The 22,538-nt window shown below is 38.1% G+C and overlaps 1 protein-coding gene across 1 annotated transcript; it reads right to left on the reverse strand.

The window, feature by feature from the left end:
* Positions 1 to 7,690: 7,690 nt before the first annotated feature.
* WASHC3 (WASH complex subunit 3) lies at positions 7,691 to 21,159 on the reverse strand. Its single transcript, XM_019474416.1, has 6 exons — positions 21,055 to 21,159; positions 18,700 to 18,765; positions 17,146 to 17,274; positions 15,475 to 15,585; positions 11,422 to 11,486; positions 7,691 to 8,034 (listed from the first exon to the last, which is right to left on the reverse strand). The coding sequence occupies exons 1-6, from the start codon at positions 21,157 to 21,159 to the stop codon at positions 7,950 to 7,952; spliced, it is 561 nt and encodes a 186-aa protein (XP_019329961.1). The 3' UTR covers positions 7,691 to 7,949.
* Positions 21,160 to 22,538: the final 1,379 nt, after the last annotated feature.

A 22,538-nucleotide genomic window follows, 5' to 3' on the forward strand; every position in this document is an offset into this window, starting at 1 on the left:
ATGCAAACCTAAAATCAGAAATGCTGTCTATCATCTTCTAGCCAAGTACGAAGTGCCCATGTTACTGGAGAAAGGACATAAACTGCATCGGTAGACAATTGCCTGCAACTGACATCTGTGGGATGGGAATTATCCCATCCCATTATTTCCAGGGAAACCTGGAAGGGATGAGCAAAATGACTGCTGATCCTAAGTTTCTCTCTTATGGCAAGGTGATACTCTTGGCAGGTGACTCCTGTGTGGTAAGGAGTCTCACGCAGTAAGGATGCATACTGGAAAAAACGGCCAAAGTATGGCATTCAAAGTTGCATGGCTAGTACCTGAACTGACTGTGTGACATTAATTGTGGCTATAGCTTGATTGTGTGCTCAGTGTGTGAATAAAATGGTAGTTAAGATGCCCAACAGAGACATACTAAAAGCGAACAAAAAAAATATCATAACCTCTTTTAAAAAAGGAAGAAGCCCTCTCGGGGGAAGGTGGGGCTCATGGCTCCTGCAGTCAGGTTATTGGGGCAGCAGAGCCCCGTCGTATATAGTCTGGCAAACCCCCCTACCGACAGTGCGTCCACCACTTATCACACCGCCCTAGTGAAGGCATCTGATGAAAAGAATTCAGTGTCAAATGCTTGGGCAAGGTTGAGCAATTCAGTCCCCGGGAGAGGTGAGATTAGCAACACGCTGTGCAGCAGCCAGCTGGGGCCTGCCGATGGGTAGCTGTGCTTTGTGCTGCTGGTGGCTGAGGCTCATTGTAACGCCTGGAAATCCTGTGGAGGGCAACAGCCTGTAATGGAGCAAAGGGATGGGTGCCCAGGAGAGACAGGTCCCGGAAAAAAAAACAGTTAGTGCAGCGTGTGCTGAGATGTATGAAGATGGAGACACAATAATTGAAATGGAAAGAACGTCCAGAACAGGAGAAAGGCAAGTTCGGTTATGCAACCCACTCTGTTTACATGGCAAAAGGAAAGTTTGTACTCCCACCTGATTTTCTGAGGACTGCCTTACACAACACTAGCACAGCGTGGCCCACTTGTGAGCACAGTATAAATAATTCCCAAAGAGAACTGTCCTATTGTTCCTGTTCTCTCTGCCAAAGCTTCAGTCGCCACAAAAGCATGGCATCTCTCTTCATCCAAGCTGGGCACATTTTGAAATGTTTTCTGGTAACTGTATACTTGCAGCAAGAAGTTCAGGGAAATGAACAGAATTTGGTTTCCTAGGGAGCTCGAACATGTGCCTGACTGGCTTTGATTTCTAAGATGCAAGCTCTACGTGCACATTTCCTATAGACCATGGCCTCACGCTCATAAAAATCTGTTGGAGACAATGGAAACCCTGCTTAGTGAACCTCAGGTTCTAGCTGCTGGGCAGACCGGTTGCCACTGGTTATGGCAGTGGGTTAACAGCAGTGTCATGCTGTTCTGCTGATTGACCCATTGCCTGAATGAAGAAAATCCAGAATTGAGTTAGGGCTGTAACTAGAGACATCTAAAGGCTTCTGGCTGACGAGAGGGCCTAACCTTAGAGGAAAAGCATAAATGGGTACTTTGTAACACCTCTTTCTGACATTGATCACCGGGTCTAAGAAGGCTTCAGCCAGGGATGCAGCCTTTCTTCGGATCAAATACTATTACATTCTCTCTTTTACCCAGTTACTTACTTTCATCAAACCCATAGGGACCCTGATCTTTGAGACATCTTCCTCTCTCCACTACCAAAATGTGACTGAAATGAGCCAATAGGTTCTGAAAGTTGAGGAAAACTAAGGACAGACACATGTGCAAAGTGATGGTGTGTTCCTGGTAAATCACGCTGGAACACTTTCCACAACTGAAATATTATGCAGAAGCTATCATAGAGTCATCCTATAAAATGGAAGAGCACAAAAGAGAGACTTGCATGGTTTTAAACTATGGCAATAGGTCAACTCAACAATGTTTGAAGAGCAAGGATGCCAGGAGGCTGGAAGAACAATAACAAAGCCTAACGTTTACAATAGAAGAGGAGGCAGACACGAAAGCCAAGTCAGAGGCAAAGAGAAGTTACACTAAGAAAAATACTAATAATCACCCTCCGCCCATGATATTTTAACTGTATTCAGCTGCTTTGAAATTGTCTTCTCAATATATGCTTTTGTGCAGGCAGGCAAGCTTTTGACATCAGTTCCCTAAACCACACCTAACACACGATAAAGCATTATGAACCATTTTTCACCTAATCCATGATTAAAAAAATACTGGCTGCTGCCTATTTCACCCTGTGCTTTTGATGATGCCAGGCATCATGCTGGGCAAACAAGACAATGTTGTTCAAGGTTTCTTGGAAAAAATCTCCATTGTTATTATTTGGCAGTTCCCTAAAACCACAAATGATGAAACAACTGAGAAAAGAGACACTCCTCGTTTTCTCTCTTCATCCCCCTCCCTCCTTCTGTTCTACTTTAAAAGCAGGTGAACTGGATCAACAGGATCAAAGGATCATCTCTGCATGCAAAAGTATATCTTTTCAAAGAGCTGTTGGGAAGCGGTATAGAGAAATCAACACCGTAAGACGTTCATTGTGAACAGTTTAGCTCTCACTGGGGAAGAATTCCCTATGCCCCTGAAAAACGGTGTAAACCGTGCTACAAGAAATCACACAAGGATTACAGAATCTGTTGGGAGCATGGAGTCAGCTGAACACTAGAGACCATTTGTCTGAAAGCAAAAAGGATAATCACAATTCTTAGGAGAGTTATCATTTAAAATGGACTTTACAAGTTTTTTTCCACTGTCCATCCTTCACAGCAGCGTAATTCAAGTGTACTCAAGTTCTCACTACTACAAGTGACATAAAGGGTAAGGTTTATTAAACAGTTGGTGGCAATCACCTATGAAAAGAACTGCTCATATAAACATAAAAAATTACTCCCAGATCCCTTTGTTCTGACCTGTCCTTTTCAGCACCCAGATGCGTGCTCTTTCCAGTAACAGATTGGTCCCAAGCCTAGCATCCACTTTACTACAACTTCTGATTCCACAGACCAGGACAGAAAGTGGTAACGAAGCACAAAAAGGGATTTCTAGTGTAGAGGGAACAGCAAGTCCTCAGATGGAGTAGACAGCTTTCAAGTACAAGCTCATAGACTAGAACATACAGGAGCTTGATAGGCAAAAAGTATATTACCTAAATCAGAGAATACTATTATTTACCATTTCATTCCTTCGGACAGAGGGTACCAGTTACGAAGTCTGATGCACAAAAAATCAGCTGTCTGCAAAGTAAATGTTTGTTCAGAATTTTCCTTACCACCCATTTACCTGAAAATGGGAAATACACTGAATGAGAAAATAATCCACTTGTTTAAGGTCAAGACACTGACTTAAACAACCTTAAAAAAACCCAAATAAAACTGGGTGTTTCATGCGACATCTGTCCTCACCCAATGACCTGCATTTTAATTTATAGCCATTTAAATTTGTTTCCTCAAAATGAATATAAGTATGTGGAGACACAACCTATGCTAAGCTTGTTTCTGTCACTCATTTTCTGTGTGGCATGGGGCATGGTATTTTCATTCTCTACTTAGTTTCCCTCATAATGAACTAGCCCATGGAACTCCCTTAAAGCAATATTGTATTAGCAAAGTTAGACAGTCAAACACAAGGCAGGAATATACAGAGCTTCCTGAATGAATGCAAACGTTTTTGGAAGCACTAACAAACTTGTAATTTAGCACTCAACATCAATCTCTGCTCACAGCCGGAGTAAAATCTTGGTGGCAGGAAAAGGGACTGCCGGAGCACTGCGGTACTCCTCACACCTTCCGTTCAAGTATTGATTTTTACCAGAGACAGAACTGCAAGACTAAGCGAGCCACGGGCCCGAGCTAATGCGGCAGTTCCCGTCTTGCCTGTGGTCTGAGTGGAGACACCATCACGTGAAGTATCAGGGGAAGAATGCTTTGGCCACCAGTGCAGGCATTTGACCTGCAGTCATCTCAGGCAACAGGTTGCCAAATTTTCTGAAGAGTAAGAAAATACATGTTCCGTTTTGCAGACAAATCCATTGTAACGCTGTAACCTTGTATCAGCTTTTCAGAGATAAAACTGGATTCCCAGAGAGCTTAAGACCGTGATGAGCTTCAGTTTCTTGCTACGTAACATTATGGAAAGCAAAATCGACCGGATCACACGCCACTCAAAGTGCTGATCTTAGTGACGCTCTCTTTTTCCAAGTACAGGCTATAGCTTCTTATGACTTTTTTTCACGGAATGTCAAACTATACACTTACTCACTGGTGTAAATAACACACACTGGAAAGAAAAACAAGAGAGAGGAAGAGACCCAGCTTGGAAAAAGAACCATCAGTTTTCTTTTCAAATGCAGCTGAACAGGAGAGTTGAGAGGGAACAGATTAATGATTAAGAGTGCTAAACAAGGACTTCAGTATAAGGTTATTATCATGTCCAGATGTTGTTTTTGCCTTTGACAGTTGTTTGAGGTTTCACTCATACAAATACAGATATGCATCTAGTCTTAAGTAACCTACATGCATTTAAAATGCCTGTAATAACTTTAAGAAACAGACCTTTATAAATTCTGCACCCCACCTGCAAAATGAGGAAGATGGTGATGGGGTAAAAAAAAAAAAGTTTGTTTAAACATTGAGTACATCATTTACTAACAGTACATAATTAGTATTAACAGATGCATTCAACAGTTATTCCAGCAACAAGCTGAAGTAGATCTCATGCCTACAAATTGTAATATTGCCCCGGATTATGATTTTAAATCCATGTAAAATTTGGGTATATTAGATGTGTATGACTGACACCTCTTAATGTATACTGCATCTTTTACAAGTTCATTGCTGTTGGAAGCTTTTTAAAAATAATAGTCACTTAAAAATGGACTTCTTCCCTTGAAAGTACTACGTATATCTGATTACTGTGCAGCCAAGTTGAAATACTCCCTCCACCTTCTTTGCCAAAACAGATGGCAAATAATGAGCAAGTTGGAATATTCTCTGCTTATAGTATTTAGCTTGCGGTTAAGGACTTTCCAACTTTCTGGTTTAGCACCATCTCACTAGAAAACTGCTGTAGATCAAGGAGGACTAGCACAGCTGACATAATTCAGTCTCAAACCAGCCTTCCCATGCTTAATAGCTTCTTGTGTCAGCATGTGTCCTAAGCTGAAACATCTCAGATGATTGAACTTGGCTACAACCTAAGAGTACAGGGATGTGTTTAGCAGATGAGACTGGCAGAAATAGAGGAGCTCAATGCGGTCAGAGGTTCCGAAGGCAGTGGAAGGATTATGGCTGCTGATGCCCCGAAGGTAAAAAGGGAAGGTTTTATCTTTTCCTCCCTGGTTCCTCACAGTTCAAACACTTGGATTTTTACTGTGCAGTGTGCCACCACTCAACCGGGAGAGGAGACAAAGTGGTAAGATTTTTCTTAGCGTTTGTGCAAGCCTACCAAGATTGCACTACTCCAAAGTAAACAGCTACCCTGACAAAAAGCCCAAGTCTTAAGCAATTAAATTCAGCGTGCCTGCTAATGAAATTGTTATTCTGTGACATATGTAATTACCAATTAATTATCCCTCATTTTAACAAGTGACAGTCGGCTAGAGGCTTTCTTTTTCAGTCCACATAAAAATACATCTGTAGTGGTGTAAAAGACAATTGATTTTAGGTTTTTCAGACTGAAATTACACAAAAATCTTCTTCAAAATGATAAACAACGGAAGTCATACCTCCTTAAATGTGTTTTGGTAACCTTGTTTATTTCTTTAAAAAAATAATGAACCACTATGTCTCAAGTCAACTCTTTAAATCATGCTACTTCCTTACATAGGTTAATACCAGTTCAAGAGTATCGAACACACAGTCCTCATTAATTTCAGTCTTCCTTAAATTTTCTTGTTAGAATAGCAACTATGGGATGTTCAGTTCTCCTCTAGTCAGATTGCTAACATGGCTTAGGTTAAACTCCAATCCCCTATTTTCAAAACTCTCCCCTTCAGCTAGCAGGTTGATGCAACTTCAGCATAACTGGTTTTTGAGAAACACGAATTGCAGAGACTTCAGAAGAATTTTCACTATCTTGTTGAAAACAACATATGGGAATAAAATAGAACCATAACTTTGGTTTACAAAACATAGCCTTAATTATACAGATTGCTTCAATGAGTCTTCAAATACAGATTTCAAAGAGTCACCAGTGTTTTAATATATGCTTTCTGAAACAACATTGTAACATTTACTTTTGAAATACTTATTGCTAATACGTTAGTCACCAGTGTTAATATATGCTTTCTGAAACAACATTGTAACATTTACTTTTGAAATACTTATTGCTAATATTAGTATTTGCCAAGTTTTACCAAGTGTTAGCTATTGAAAATCTAATACATTAGTATTTGCCAAGTTTTACCAAGTGTTAGCTATTGAATATTTTTGTTTAAGTGTTCACTAATAATTAACTCATCATCGAAATGCCATCTCTAGACATTCTCTAGTGCATATATGCTTTTGTAGGGATTCAGGCATTACTCTGACTTACAGATTATGAAGAGCTTAAATATGTCTGCTAGGCTCAAGTGGGAGCCATGCTTAAGCTACAGAAAAAAAAGCAGCTAACCTACTGAAGTGGCATAAATAACTAAGCGAGAAGATAATGACTCAGTCATAAAAGCTAACAAATTTATATACTTAGAGCTTCAGTTTTAGTCTTCTCTGGGTCTCAGGAAGAATGTGAAATACCAGAAAGTGAATGACTGCCTGGCCCACAGCATTCTGGTATAATCACAATAATCTGGGGAATTCAAATAGATTGTGAAGAATTTCATGTGGAACAAATTATATTAAGGAAGATTCTTTAATGAAATGTCATTTTTGACTCATGGAGTAGATTAAGTACTTTGGAGGGAAGTCTTCAGGGCCAGTCAGGGTCCAAGTGGATTTCTTTACATTGTTCCCCAATGCATACCTCAAGAGGTAGCATACAAACTGAATTTTGGCTTCTTTGCCGAAATTATCAGCAAAGGCACCAACTTGGAGGTGATTTCTTATCCTATGCAAACTACTCAGCCACAGCTCCTTTCGAATAAGCCCAACAGCAGTCAGAAAGTGGTTTCTACTGACCCACGTGACAGTGATCGAGAAGTGAGAACCTGGTATTCCATTAATAATCTCCTAGTCACTTGCTTCTTTCACAGTGTCATTTTCAAACCAATCTTGCAATATTTGTAGCTTTCTACACCACTGTAACCTGAATTTGATAAATCAACTCTTCTACAGAGCAGGAATTTCTTTAACAACTTTGTACAGACTCTAACATGAAATTGAATAGAAGTATATACTTTGAAAACAGATTCAGATTGGTTTTTAATATATTTTTCACTTGTACTTTAGTTTCTTTCAAAACAGAGTGTCACTAATTTGCAACCACCATAAGATAGCTGACTTCTGTGTAATTCTTGTTGCATCACTTCAGACTATAGTATATTACAAAAAATACAGTTCATCAGATTACAATTAAACAATTTCATTTTGAAAAGTTACTTTACCTGTATGTTATGGACAGAAAGAAGGCAACTTAGGTTAAAAGCATTACACAGAAAATCCAATAATGACTAGAATGCATTCTTAGAGACCTGGAGGTTTAGAGGCGTGGAATTTTTAGAGTTTTACAAAGTAATTTCAGAAGAATCAGAAAGGAATCTGAAATGATGCAGCATAAAAATTGCAAGGATCTCACGACTGATTTTCACGGTGGAAAGGTTCAGGTTGAAATACGCTGCCTGTTCAAACTTTCTGGGAGAGAACATGGAGGATCTTAGCTCTTAAAAATGCTGTCAGATAAATCACGTCACCCATGTGACCCACACAAAACCACTGTCTGCTAAAGCTCCAAACACATTAGCACTTAACAGAGGTTTCCAAAGGCCGAAATCAGTCTCTTAGTCACTAAATGAAGATTCACTATCAGAACTGTCTTCTGCATTCCCATCATCTCCCCAGGCAGGCACAGGGGCATCTGGGGTCCTGCAGGCAACAAAAATGTATGTTGTAAATCCTAGAAGGCAGCTGAGAACACAAGCAACTTAGCATGTAATGCTACTGTCCTTTCATTACAATTGCATGCACTTTATATCCACAACATTTAACACATTAACTGTTAACAGTTTACAAACTCACACCTTACTGGTATTCACTTACAACTGAAAGACAAACACTAGAAACTGTAACTCACTGGACATCAAAACTCTGTAGACATCAGTTTGAATGCACACCTTTGAGGTTCTCGGAAATAATGACAGATCACTAAGAAGTAGCAAACACTTGTAGAAAGAGTTGAAAGCAGGCAATACTGATTAATTCAATTTTTTTCAATCTTCAGAGGTTCTAGGGCTGAAAGGAACAGGCTGTACACCATTAAGCAGTGTAAATAGTACATGAAAAAAAATAAGACAGGAAATGAACAATATTGTATCCAACTAAAACTGCAGGGATAATTTAGAGAAGCAAAAAAGAATTACTCAGAGTGGAATTTGGCTGGAACACTGGGTTAAATTTGACATGCAAGAGCAGCCATGGGATTTTTATTGACTATAAATGATCAGATCTCTTGTATTTAGTTTTGAAGAGAATATTTAAAATGGATCTTAACATCATGTCAAAACATTTACTCAGGGAATCTACTGAGCATGAGGGGGAGAGAAGCAAGCCATCTAAAGACTAACTAACACTACCGACTGAAGATGCTGGCTCTCCCTGGAGTCTCCCTCCTAAGTATGTAATGAGTTTGACAATACAAGCAAGACTGAGCCTGGTAAATTCTGAAACCAAGGTAGAAAATATACACGCAATTATACTTGGGGAAGGGGAAGAATGTCTTCACAGAAACTAGCTTCCTGTATGATAGTTAACTGCTCTCTTTGATAAAATATTACATTTTAAACTAAGCTGACAATTGTATTATTCATCCCATTGTTATTTATCTTGGGGCTACCCCTGTGTGTCACGCCACAGAATTTCTTTTCCAACTTTAGTTCTGTTCATTATAATTTCTCTGTTGGAAATCCATAAGGTATCTTTAAAGTGCTTATAAACATCTTGGGTGCAAAAATGAGAAGTGCGTTAAAGAACTGTAAAAGAGCCTTCTCCCTCCCCCCCGCACACCTCCAAAATAAATTGAGAGCGTTTGCTTTCTCATGCAAATACCACTTCACAATATTATTCCTTGTTGCTGTGGTAATGACAAAACAGAAGAGCTGTGCAAAGACATGTGATCTGGAGAGACCAGTGCAAAAACTCTCCTCTAGTAAGGAGAGGAAGATGGCAATGAATTCCTTTAGTTTGTGAGGGCAGGACAAACTCTCCTGGAATTGTAGACAGGCAAGAGAGGAAGGATAAGAAACAAAAGTTAAAAATAGATACGTTGGGAGCTTGATAGAATAGGCAGTTTTCAAACTCTGTAAAAAGTTGAGAAAGGAGCGATAACAGAAGTAGAAGTGAAGCAGCCGAAGGAAGAGAGTATGAACAACTCCGTATTATTAGAATTAGCATCTCTGCAGCCACAGAAAAACCACGCTCAGTCACCGGCAGGTAGCTGGGAGAGTCTGCAGTAAGCGGCTGAGCATACAGCAATATGTACATTTTCCTAATTTTCACTGGGACTGAGCGAGCAGGCCTAAGGAAACTGAAGATACAAGAAATGTGGTGTGAATGGCAAGATACATATGAAAAAAAAAAGTCTATGACATTGAGACAAGAAAGCAAGAAGATTAAAAGAAAGGTCACCCCTGACTCCTTAAAATATTAAAAAAGTATTTCAAATAATACCAATTCTTCAAAGAGGCATTATGCACCATGCCAAATAATTAGCTTGCTTTAACGAAGTAGGTTTGCTATACAGTTTTCAAACCAGTAGCATTTTAAAGAAAATCTGCCTAAGCATTAGTGTTGCACAGAATCTTTGAAGATGGACTTTGAGACCAAACCCCAAACATGTTCCATGAGCCCTAATCCACAGTAATAACGTTTCTGTCTTAACCCAAAACAGACAATCCAGAAGCAGGTACTTTTTTTAAAAAGCTTTTGAAATTTTAACCTATTACCTTATTTTTATCTACTATAAAAATCCATCCAAACATGAAAAAATAGCAGCATTTACAGAAAGGTATGGACCAGAAGCGCAGATTAAGAAATACAACACATATAAGAGACATATAGTAAACCCATGTTTGATAACCCTGTCTCAGACTTGCACAGGTTCTTACTTGTGTTCTTTTTCTTATTTCTCATTCGATCAGTAAAAATATCAAATGAGGAGTACCTAATTTAGGCTTAAGACTCCAGGAGGTGACTTAACATATGACGACAGTTCAGTTTTCCTGTATTTTTATTTATTTTATTAAACAAGTTGCTAGTTTCAGAATAAGCCTTTCCAAAATGTAGAAAGACTTCACTGGAAAGGAGAAGCAGGCTTTCTAAGACATTGGCAGTTTCTGAAGAGGATGCAAAAGTATTTCAAACAGTTTAGTGGCTATAATATAAGAATGAAAGTTAATATTTTCATCACTTTAACAAATTCTGTGAAACAGTACAGTAAAACTAAATTACGTGTCAAATGTAAAATAAGCTTAAAATTCATGCTTAAGGCCAGACAAGTAGCTTTGAAAATGAGTATCTACTCTTAGTAGGCTTCACATCAGGTCAGCTCAATCAACAGTCACAATTTCAAACTGCTGACTTCAATTTACACTGTCAATGTTGAAGTCAAGTTGTACACTCCATCTACTGAGGGAATCTGGAAACAACTGTGCTGTCCCTCATGCACCCGGCAAAATAAAATAGTTTGTTCTTATTACCCTACAATGATGACATTTTGTTATTGAAGTGTTGGAAGAAAATACCAGGGAAAAACCTCATACTCTAAACAGTACAGTGAAAATGGCTACTGACGCATTATTTGATTCCCCATCGCTACATGCACGTTGTCAAATATTACCTTGTCATTGCTATATCCTTTTCCTTGAACTGCACCACCTCTGCTTGGCTTGGAAGAACCGCTTCCATCTCCTCTCAAGTCTGAACGGTAAAGTCCTGCAACTTTCTGTTGGGGAGGGTGCAGTACCTCCCCATTTATTATTCCAGACTCTGTATTTCCTGGGCCTGGCCTTGGACTAGACAATACTGAAAAGACAGCTCATAATTGAGATTGCATCCCTCCTCCTTTGGTACTGATGGCCCTCTTCAGACCTATAAAATGCTAAAAACGCCTCTCACGGAAGACTTCAAAACCTGCTTTAATGCTGATAATTTAGATTCACAATACCATAAAAAAGCTTTTCTAAGCACACTTTTTTTCCCAAGTTTTTTAAACACGTGGTTGCATTCCAGCCCTACTGAAAGTTACAGATTACTTACTGAAGAAGGTCTGGATTTAGCCCTTCAGAAATCATTTTGTTTCGTATTGCCATTACAGGAACACCCTGTGTGGGAGGAAGAATAATATGAAATTACTGGACACAAACAGGTGAACTAAATGCCACAGGTTCTTTTAGGCTACACTTTCTTACAAATCTATGCATGTCACTTGTTGAACAAGAGCATGGAATGATAATCTCAGTTGCCATCAGTATGAACCTAGAAGCGAGAAACGACTGAGACCAAAGGCCCTTTTAATCCTTCTTGTATTTACGGCAAAACATCTAGAGAAAGTTGCAGGGAGACAATCGGGAACGGGCAGATATTCATGCAGACAAAACCAGGAAGCTGAAGTTATGTGTATGGATGAGAATGTGAAGAAAGCACAAAGCAGCACAAAGACAGCAGAGAACAGTTGTGCTAGAAAGATGAAGAAGACTCGGACATGCTGAGGGTATAGCCAAAGAGGGAGGAAAACCAGGAAAGTGCATCTGCCACAGCTCTGGAAGGATACCTTAAGGCAGTGCTAAAAATTGGAAAAGTCTTGCAAAAGCATGCAGAAAAATGCAAACAGGACATGAGAACAGAAGCACAATTTAAAAGTGATTCCTCTGAATACAAGTGCTTGTACAGTCAGGCTTGAATCTTCTATGACTTGTGGACAGATTTTAGCCAACTGCGTACGTGTTAAAAAAAATTCCTTCCTTTCACTGCAAGTCCTTCCACAGCTTCTGCACTTTATTTTATTCAGCAACACCTAAACATCCCCTCATCTTGGATCACATACCCAAGAACACTTTGACCCACGTCCTCTTACGAGACACATTCCAACAAACTGCTTCTATGTTTCCACTAGAGTTGCTCAAAGACAACTTGTTGCTTTGCCATCCCCTGTTGCAAACCATCAGAAACACCACCTGGACCACTGCATGCCAAGATAGGAGGGGGAAAAAAAAAATTAAAAAAAAAAATATATACAATTTCTGCTTTCCAAGGGACAAAGCTACTAGTGGTCTAGGAAAGTCAGGAGAGGCCTCGCAACCTAAATGAAAAGTAGTGTAGGATTCTTTTGGCACAGGACAAATATCTGTTTTCCAAAGTAAGTAACACAGTGATAAAATAAAGAGTAGCCATGACTAATGTTCCAGAGAAGCATGTGGTACTAGTGACAGTTGCAGTAGCTAACCTGGCAAAGAGAGAGCTAAGCTAGCTGTCTTACTGTGTTTTCCTTGTGCAGTTTCACAGTGAGAATCACAATCAAGACTTTTGTTTGAAGATTCCAGAATAGCACACAGACAGGTACATAGTTTTAGCAATCTGTTAGGCATACTGGCAAAAATGTGACTCAAATAGCTGCGAGGTATTAGCGTGTAATAAAGAATTTCTCAGTAATTCACAACCAATGTACGTTACAAAAGGGAAAACATTTGAGTATTTCATGACAGTTTAAAATATTCACTTATTCTAGTATAGATTTGGACACCAGGATTGTGTGTCTATACACCGTCTCGTACTAGCTAATGTTTTTTCCCTCGCTTGATTGCTCTTAGGGTTCCTTTCCCCAGCTCAGAAGTCACTGATGGAGTGTTTATGCATCAATTCAAACCATGTGAAAACCGGACTGAGTCAGATCAGGCAAAGCGGAATTCGTATTTGCTCTCAATGAAAGGGAGCTTGGTATATGAACTTCTGAGAATGGATTGGAAACTATTATGTTTTTATGTTCACGCTTGGAGAAGCGTTTATTCCAAAATTGTATGCATCAAAATCTGTAAGAAAAAAACCTCTCAGTACCCTCATATATTATAGATTTACAAAACTAATCTTAAGTTTAATCAAAATACCCTTTAACAGTACACTTTTTTCCTGAAGGAAAACAAGTAAGGTTGTACCTATATCTGTTTATAATACAATTAGGTCATTACAATTACTTTATCTTTCATACTTCCGTAAGTTTTAATCTGGAAAATCAGAGCGTAATACTGCTGTTACCCTAAATCTTACTAAAATAAAACAGACGACTCTTTTAAATCTAAATAGTAACTACATTGAGCATACAGGTCCACTGAAATGGGACAGGTGTACTTTTCTAACATAGGAGCCAACACTAAATTTCCATCGCCTTTGCCTCTGCTCAGTTAAGATTTGAAATAATCCAAATCACTACACATTCACCACGGTGTACCCCAGCCCTACTCCCAGCCTGGTCCTGCAGCTCAGGAAGTGTGCAGGTCCCAGAGAAGCCACAGTGCAAGTAGCAATCTTGTTGCAAAATAGGTTTTGGTTCTCCACAGTGCAGAAGGAGGTCACATACCATCAGTGCTGGCAATTCCTGAAGATCAGTGCACTCTCCGTGTTTGGTTTTGATTTCAGTCCTTTAAAGCAAGGATCAATCTACATCAGGCCAGTCAGTATCTTGGCATCTATGCAGTCACGTGTGGTGTTTAGAATCAAGTAAGCGTATATGTACTTTAAACATGAAGTTTATCTGAAATCGTAGACTGCTCCTCTCACACTGTCAATAGAAGTGTTCTGAACATTTATTGTAGCAAATATGATATTGCTTTTGTAAGGTTTGCTTGAATATTATTGTTGTACATTTTGAAAAATATGAATGTAGTATGCTCAAATGCACTCGATCCAAATGAGTTTGTTACTATTTCACAGAACAGCTATCTTTACTGTAAAAGAAATATCTCTTCACGGTGCTAATTCTTAAATACTACAAATATTGTGAGCAATAAATACATGATCAGTTCAAACAAATCTTCAGCTAGAAACTTAATTTGGGCAAATAAATGACACTAACTGAAATACTTGACTGGACGAGAAGACAAGTTTGGCAAATAAAAAACACACATTAATTTGTAGTATGTTAGTTTGACTTTCCTACCACACTGTTTACAACTGGCAGAGGAGTCACCAGGAACTGCCAGTACAAAGGATGAATGTGGAAAGTGAGATCTCACTCCTCTAGCAGTCACCAAAAAAAACCAGTCAAAAGTAATTAGACCATCCAGCACTTTCACATCCACTTTGAAGTCTGGCATTAAATCAATACACTAACATAGCGTTCTACTCTCTGCTACTACCCCACTGCTACGTTTTCCAAATGGTTTGTAATAAGCTACCCATAAAGTGCCAATTTGTGATTCAAATGAAAAATAAGGTCTGGAACATCATCCAAAGTACCAAGCACACCAATTTTAATAATTGCTCTGAAGAGGGAGTGAAACCATGAAGTTAGTTTTAACATAAGCAACATTTTACTAATACTATGACACAGTCGTATTTTCCAGAATTATTATATGTATTTTAGAGGAAAATTTCCACTGACAACTTGAAAATAAAGACAGATTTTTTTCCTTGTTTCCAATCTCATTTTTAATTTTGTGGACATGAAAAAAGAGCTCTTAAAAAATGTCACCAAGAATGTCCCATTCACCTTTTCACTCCTTCATTAGTTTTCACACATGTAAATATTGAGATTACATTCATTTATTTTCTACTTATCTGTAGAACAGCCCACAGATAAAGAGGTAAACAAAACCTGCATCATGAATAACAGGAAACTGAAGCGGAACCAAGTAGCGAAGCAATTCTTCTATCTCCGTTTTGAACCCTACAGAAATATCAAATACTCCTGCTCTGGTCTATACTAGCAAAGCTGCATTTTGTACCCTACAGCAAAACCTGTAATCATGTCTGTGTGCAGGGAACGACACGAATTCTACCAGAATAACTACACTGTCAGGGGCATCTTCTGTGGCTCCAGCTAATACCGCTCTGCATTTACACATCTTCACACCTTCAGTTCACAAGTATATTGGCAGAATTTTGTAGAAAGATCCTGCCTGAAGCTGTCTGAGGGAATGTATTTTATCAACTCATTTATTAGAGAAGATGTGCTAGAAATACTGGGATGTTATCCTAGCTTAAGGATAACTGATGCAATATATGTCTTCAGTCATTTAATGTTCACTTACAGCTATGCGTTGACGTTCCACCTAAAAATAATGGAGTACCCAAAGAATGATGAGAGAACTGACTTACCACTTGTACCATTTTGAGATATCTGGCATATCTTGGATCCTTGGCCACAGTTCTGACATTTTCTGTTACTACCTCCGTTTTCTGTAACCCTTCTTCATGTATATTGTTCTGCTGTATACACAGAAGGTAACACTTTAATGGTTAGGTATGCAGACCAGAAGCATGGACAGATTTCAATCCATAAAATTTGTAATTTAAGCATAAAGTACAACTCTTCTTACATCAAGATGATTCTGATCTACACTCATAGTATTAGAGATTTCCAAGATGTACGAATACACAAAAACCAGCTCTTTGATTACTGACTGTTACAAGTGTGACTTCCTACTTTTAGTCACAATTTTAAGTTATTGCACAATACGTGACAAAAAAATAGCCTATAATAGCCCTGTTAAGTTTGTTGTATTTAATGAACAAAACAGAACTAAATTTAAATGCTCACTTTATAAAAAATAATTTTTTAAGGTTATATCTTCACATCTCCCCTAGTGGTCCAATGTATTTTTTCCTCAAAATATTTATTTGATTCCCTGACAAATGTTTCATACAGATCATATAACTTTTAAACTATACTTTTTAGTATAAACCATTAACCTAAAGGATAACATAATGAAAGCAAAGAATCCTTGAGAGTAATTAATTAAAAAAATGAAAAATGACAAGAAGCTATAGTACTATTTAAAGGACAACAGAAAACTGCATATTTGCTATTAAACTAACCATTTGAAAGTAGCATTGGAAACCTCCTTTCAGGAATATCTGTCCCTACTGTAATATCTGAGAGGAGGAACATTTTAAAGAAAACGAATAACTGGGAGTCATTCTCTAACATGAGTGAAACATGCAATGCTAACTGTCCATTCTGTCTCCCACGTTGCTGGCTGCAAATTAGAGTTACAATCTTTAACAGGCAGGGAAAGGCAGCAGAGTACTCCAGCTATTGCTGCTCCACAGCAACGCCCACCAAATAAGAGAACGAGCAGAGACTGGAATTGGACATTCCAAGAAAAGAAACTATAATAGGAGGAAAGAACTCCATCTACAAATGAGCCAGAAAGCCTCACTTGGTGAAGTGGTGATCACAGGATTTAAGTCTGGGTTAAAAAACCAACCAACCAACCAACCACATACACACACAAAACCAACAAAAAATTAATTGCAGGGATAGGATCTTAATGTTGATCACTTACAATAAGCTGGCATTTTCTGTACATAGATGATAATATGTAGAAAACATTCACTGTAATAACCTCTTTAAAATAAAGCATGCTAGAAAGTCCAATTTGAGCTGAAAGCTCACATTCTAAAGGAAGGAGAAAAGAGTTGGAATTACGTGATTCGAACTGTTATTTTCATTCATGACCTTCCCAGTCCCCTGATGTAATTCACGTTCATATTTTAGTGTGATTGAAGAAGAGGAAGGAGGCATTTACCATTAGATTTGAGTTAGTTCTAATTATCTAAGCCACATATTCAAGAAAGGGTATACCCTTTTTTGTTTTAAGTCACTCGTTAAAACAGCTTCATTAGTGAAAAACGTAGTTTTAGATCTTTACAGTTGATTGCTCTCTTCCAATAGACTTGCTTCTTCCATCTATTTCAAATGAGACTAGAAACTTGACAACGGAGAGGTATATTCCTTCAATGTGTTAGTTATGCTTCATTACTTACTCCAGATTGAGGTGATACAGCTGTCTGTTGATCTGTAGTACCTTGTGCCACAGGACCATTTGTAAGACTATTCATATTTGCACTGGACACTTCAAATTTGACATCTTCTAGGCCAGGAATAGAGGACAACTGAATGTACAAAACATCATCAAATAAGCAATGAGCATATCGTAAGTCTACGTGTACAATAAAATCTGCAGTATGCTGCTTACCACATGTTCCCCAGGTAGGTTTCACATTAGTAAAATCGTAACTTTTTATCACTAGTTTTGGTATTTTGATTGGCAAAAAGAGAAGATTTTTCTATTCAGGTGGCTTCTACAACAAAAACCCCAAAACACTCCGTTGGAGCTTTCACTGTTAACACAGGGTTGCAGTGCAGGAAAGGCTTCAACACCTCCCCAGCATTTTGCTACTGCACTTATCAACCACACAAGAACCATGCCACCTTCCCTGCTACTTCGTCTACAGTGAAAGAAATCATGACAAGAACAGCTCTATTACTTAACAGATGGGTGACTGGTTACAGATTTTGCTATTTTCTACATCTTTCACTCTTTTTTAAGGAAATGCTGAGAGTGGATATTAAATATGCCGCCTATTTATTTGAAGGAAATTCTATTTAACATGATTATGAAGAATTCTGCAAAAATTATCAATACTGATCATTTCTAAATATTTTGAAATAAATAAAAGTTAGTAAGCAGTGTTTGTACTACTACTACAGTATTTTTTTCACAAAGATCTTAATGAACGGTTTCAAAATGTCCTACCCCTGCTCCCAGAAAAGCCAACCGAAATTGCTTCTATCATTATTGAAAGAAGGATTGGTTAAAACTTTACAGGGGGTGGTTTTTTGGTTTTGGGGTGTGTTTTTTTTTTTCTTTTAGCAAATTAAATGATAATACATGACTATAGACTATATCCTTTTGTCATTTTAGCTAAAGAAGATACACCAGACACATTTGTGTTAGCTTAGATCCAATTCAGGTCATATTTCAATATCAAAAGGTTTACAAGGCACCTATCTAGTTGCTTATACCAGTTGAAATCCTTACAGTCCGGTAACACTTACAAAGCTACTTTTGCTTTACAAAGGGGGCAAAAATTTCTTATTAGAGTTTGCATGGCAAATGCAATTTCGTATGCAACCCTGCAACACAAGTTGCATATTTTAATATCGGAAAACTTCTCTCCATTTTCTTAAAACCAAGCATTGCAATAAAATCAACACAAGTAAGCTGCCGTATAGTTCAGTTGCCCTTTCAAGATCCAAGTGCTCCTTTCCTGTTCAATACACTTAACAGAGACAAAACCAACATTTCCAATATGTGTTGTTGGTTCCTTTCTTCCACATCCACTACACGTTCAAATGTTACACAATGTAAGCGGCAAGGCATGCAAAGAGAGAATTTGCCGTGTGAGCATTTTGTATTAGCTCCTTCAAATCATTATGAAAACTTACTTGCTCAATTCAGACTATGAAAAGGAAGCTAGTTCATGTAATCTAGGAGGCTGTCACTGTTAGAAGACAAAGTCTGTACACATACAAACCTTTGCATCCAAAATATTGAGTGTTGTTTCAATTTGTTGGATACGGAGAGAGAGCGCTGACAATTTCTAGAATGGAAAACAGTTAGAACGTGAAAACACTCCCCTAGGCCACCTGTACATATAAAGCAGTTCACATCTAGCTAAACAAAATCACTTTCGTCTTCTACCTGCTGAAGGCAGAGTAGAGTGTAAATGAGATGATAACATTATGAAATAAATGAAGCAATGACATCCCTTTTTAGTACAGTGGCTACAGTGGTTCAAATTTTAAATAATTTTACTAGGCAGTTAGTTTTCCCAAATAATGACTGACAGAAATGAAGACAGACTAGGTACAAAAGAAAGCCAAAGTAAATAGGGTATTACTTTGAGCAACTGGAGAATAATTGTACTCTCGCAGTTACCAAAACATCTTTCTTCAAAGCTTTTTCCAAATGTGGAAGACGAAAAGACGTGATGTGTGTGTATGTAACTGAGCAAATACAAAGTAGAAAAATCTGATAAGGAATACAGCAGGTGATTGAAAAGTCCTGTAGAGTCAAAATGCACAGTGAACCAGAACTAACCAGAAGCTTTACATGCTCCAGGTGCACCTCCATCAAATTTTGGCGCTTTTTTTTTTTTTTTTTTTTAAAATACAACTTAAGCTTTTCTAAATTACCCTATAAGAACTGTCACTCTCTTAACTAATCACTACCATACTCCACCAGACCTGTCCAAGTAAAGTTGGCTAGCACGCTGGCTGGCAGATATGTACCACTCTGACAGCTTTCTGGCACGTTGGCAAGATTCTGCCTGGCTCTGAAGCAGAACTTTAACACCCTAAGAAAATGGCAGTTCTGCCAATATGCTAGGAAAAGTAAAAAGAGACTGACAGGAGTTAGTCTTTTTGGATAGTGCACTGACTTGTTTACAGATGGTTCTTTGTTCATGAAGAAGAGTTAGTTCCTATTGAAAGGAACTATGTGCCCTACATGTAGCTGGGGAAAGGTGATGAAAGATGTACAAAAGACAGTTATATAACTTTACGGGTCAGTTTGACTAGACAAGAGCCAAGAAATTTAGAGTTAAGGATGGTGTCAGCCCTAATTTTGAATTTCTTGGCTTCTGTTGATTTAGACTGGGACCTTTCACATTAAAAACACTTCTGTACTTCATAAAGACAAAAAACTTTTCAAGGAGTTTATAAAGCAACTATTTAGTCTCTTGGGTAACAACGCGTTTAGATTAATAACTGTTTTATTAACTAGACTTCACAGCATTGCTGCGTGCTCAAGATGGCTTTAAATATATGTGTTCTGATTTCCACAGTGCCTATGTAAGAGGTAGTATTGAGATCATGTGAAAACTGAGTTTTGGACAACTGACAACAGCATCACCAGGCAGTTACACTGTTCCACGTATCAAGTTACAATAAGTTTAAAAATCTAGAAAAAAATTACTTTTTTCTCCTCTGAAGCTCCATACGTTGATGTGGTAGCCAAATTTTATACTTGTCATGGGTCTGGCTCTAAACTTCACTAAAAAATAACAGAATTTCTCAGATTACATGGCTTAGTCTAATTGGATTTGACTGCTGCCCTAGCCCTGCTGGCTAGGGCCATGTAGTAGTCTTTGGTGAATAAACTAGTGAACAGTTAAAAAAAAACCCCGCTAATAACAAAAAGGTTAAGGTCAAAGCCACATTAGAAAACACCCTTTCTACAAGGGAGGAAGCACTCTTGCCCTGTTCAGTGGGAAATTCTAGTCCTGTCAGTCTGGTATATTTCCACTGACACTAAAGTTACCATAAAAACTTGTTAACGCTAAATATTTTTATTTTTCTCTTTTTTACAAGACCGCTTGTAAATTAACTGCTTCACATTCCATACTAATCACTTGCCAAAAATGTCTTTTTTCCCATATCAAAATTATTTACATTCAGAGCTTAGTGTATCACCCTTTTAAATTAAAGGTGGTAAAATCTGAAAGCAAGTTTTGATGCAATATCCTACGACCCAGATGAGAAGGATACTGACTGTCAAAATGGATTCAGCACCATAGGAATACGGCATCCTTCTTTCCAAACAAGGCGATATCCACAGATGGAGCTGCTCAGAACAAATTCCATGTATCAAAAAGTTCAAAGACTATGCCAAACACAAAAGTTTCAGGAAACAGGATTAAGTGTGGTATAATCAGCAGTTCATGTGGATATCTTGCGGAAAAAAAAATCTGTCTTAAGCACTTACTCAAGAGAAACCTTGAACAGAAAGCAGACTAAATTTTTTGGTTTAAGCTACTGGTATTATTGCATCAAAAATATTGAAGTTTTTTCATTGTATAAATTGACAGCTAGGAAAATAATAAACATACCTCTTCACAAACAGTAGAAAAGCGGTTGAGAAACTGCACTGTGTGAACCACAAACTGGTTTAGAAATGCTACAGTTCTTTTCTGCTGAATAGCAGGAACCTGCATTAAATAATATAAGAAAATTAGATTATACATAGATGTCAATTCTCACATTTGGATTCAAAGACCTGTTAAAAATGCAAATGTCTTAGAAGAAATTAATTTAGAAATCTGCCTTCAGTGTGCTTGCTATGAATGCATATATATACAAAAAATTTTTTAATATATATGCACGTATACATGTATACAAATCCTTTTCCACTAAAAATCTACTAACGTGGCAGCTGCAAAGTTGCAGGATACACAGAAAAGGCAACAAGATCCACATAAATGGACTGTTATCTTATTTAAGAAAACACTTCTGGATGAAATTGTGAACATTCCTGAAAAACAGTGTTAAAATTTTTAAAAAACAGAGAGGAAATCAGAATCTTTCCTTCTGAAGCTTAAGAAGGAAAAGAAAACTCAGTCATCCATACAAATAGTTACAACCAACACCATAATCAAAAATAAAGAGTGGTGAAATTGCTGTCTCAGTTTTTAGTGGCTACCTATACTTTTTCTTATTTGCAAGCCCAGATTATCCTAAAATTACACTTTAGTGTCACTCCTCCAAGTCAGATCCGATGCACACATACTTTTCAGACTAAAAGGTAGAACGTTCTATTTGGTAAAAAATAGCCTGGTGCTCAATATGTAACAGACAGTTTGGCATTTTTATTTAAACCGTTATACAAGACTGGGATCAGGAACGTTCACGGAAATGTTTATGTGTAAAATTATAGTGCCTCAGGGTTAATTACCTTGGACAGTTTTTAAGCCTTAAACTTCACACAGGAAATTACTCTATGGAATCGTAATTGGTTAAAGCGAAGGATTTACAAGGAAAAATATTTGCAGCCAGGATTCAGCTGCACTGAACAACAGTTTGTGAATATAGCGACTCTCTGGTCTTCACCTCTGCTTTGGTCTTCCATTTGTCAGCGTAGCCATTCACTACACTTTGCAATTCTTAAGACATCCTGATATTCTGCGAGATTGTTGTTGCTACTGTCTCAAGTTTTCAGTCCGTGCACCTGTATGGCAGGGTTTGCCGAAGGTCAATTCTGTAGTTCCAAAACTGTCAAACAGTGCTTACGACCTTATCAGAAATTTATGGGGTAGCACAAAGGACGGAAGGATCATTGGGGCACTCGGAACTCTCCTATCTTTATGCTCCGTATTTGAGAAACAAAGCTAGAAGTATGGTTTTGCATCATTAAAAGACATGAATAAGCAGCTGTGCACGGGATTTGCCTCACAGTTCTACGACTGAAGCGGCTTAGCCTTCAAACATAACGCTATCACAGAACTTGGAGCAAAACGCCTTCGGAAAACGCTAATACCGCGCTCCTGGAGACGCAGCTTGAGACAAGACGAACCGCCTCGTCCTCCCGCGACCCCGC

Source organism: Aptenodytes forsteri, unplaced genomic scaffold (genome assembly GCF_000699145.1).
Source record: "Aptenodytes forsteri isolate BGI_AS27 unplaced genomic scaffold, ASM69914v1 Scaffold56, whole genome shotgun sequence".
NCBI lineage: Eukaryota > Metazoa > Chordata > Aves > Sphenisciformes > Spheniscidae > Aptenodytes > Aptenodytes forsteri.

Excerpts from the sequence above, each read along its gene's own strand:
- WASHC3 (XM_019474416.1), bottom strand. The coding sequence starts at position 21,159 with ATGCAGGTTCCTGCTATTCAGCAGAAAAGAACTGTAGCATTTCTAAAC. Across the intron at positions 18,766-21,054 it reads TTTCTACTGTTTGTGAAGAG|AAATTGTCAGCGCTCTCTCT; the intron begins GTATGTTTATTA and ends TTTCCATTCTAG. Across the intron at positions 17,275-18,699 it reads TCAATATTTTGGATGCAAAG|TTGTCCTCTATTCCTGGCCT; the intron begins GTTTGTATGTGT and ends TTGTACATTCAG.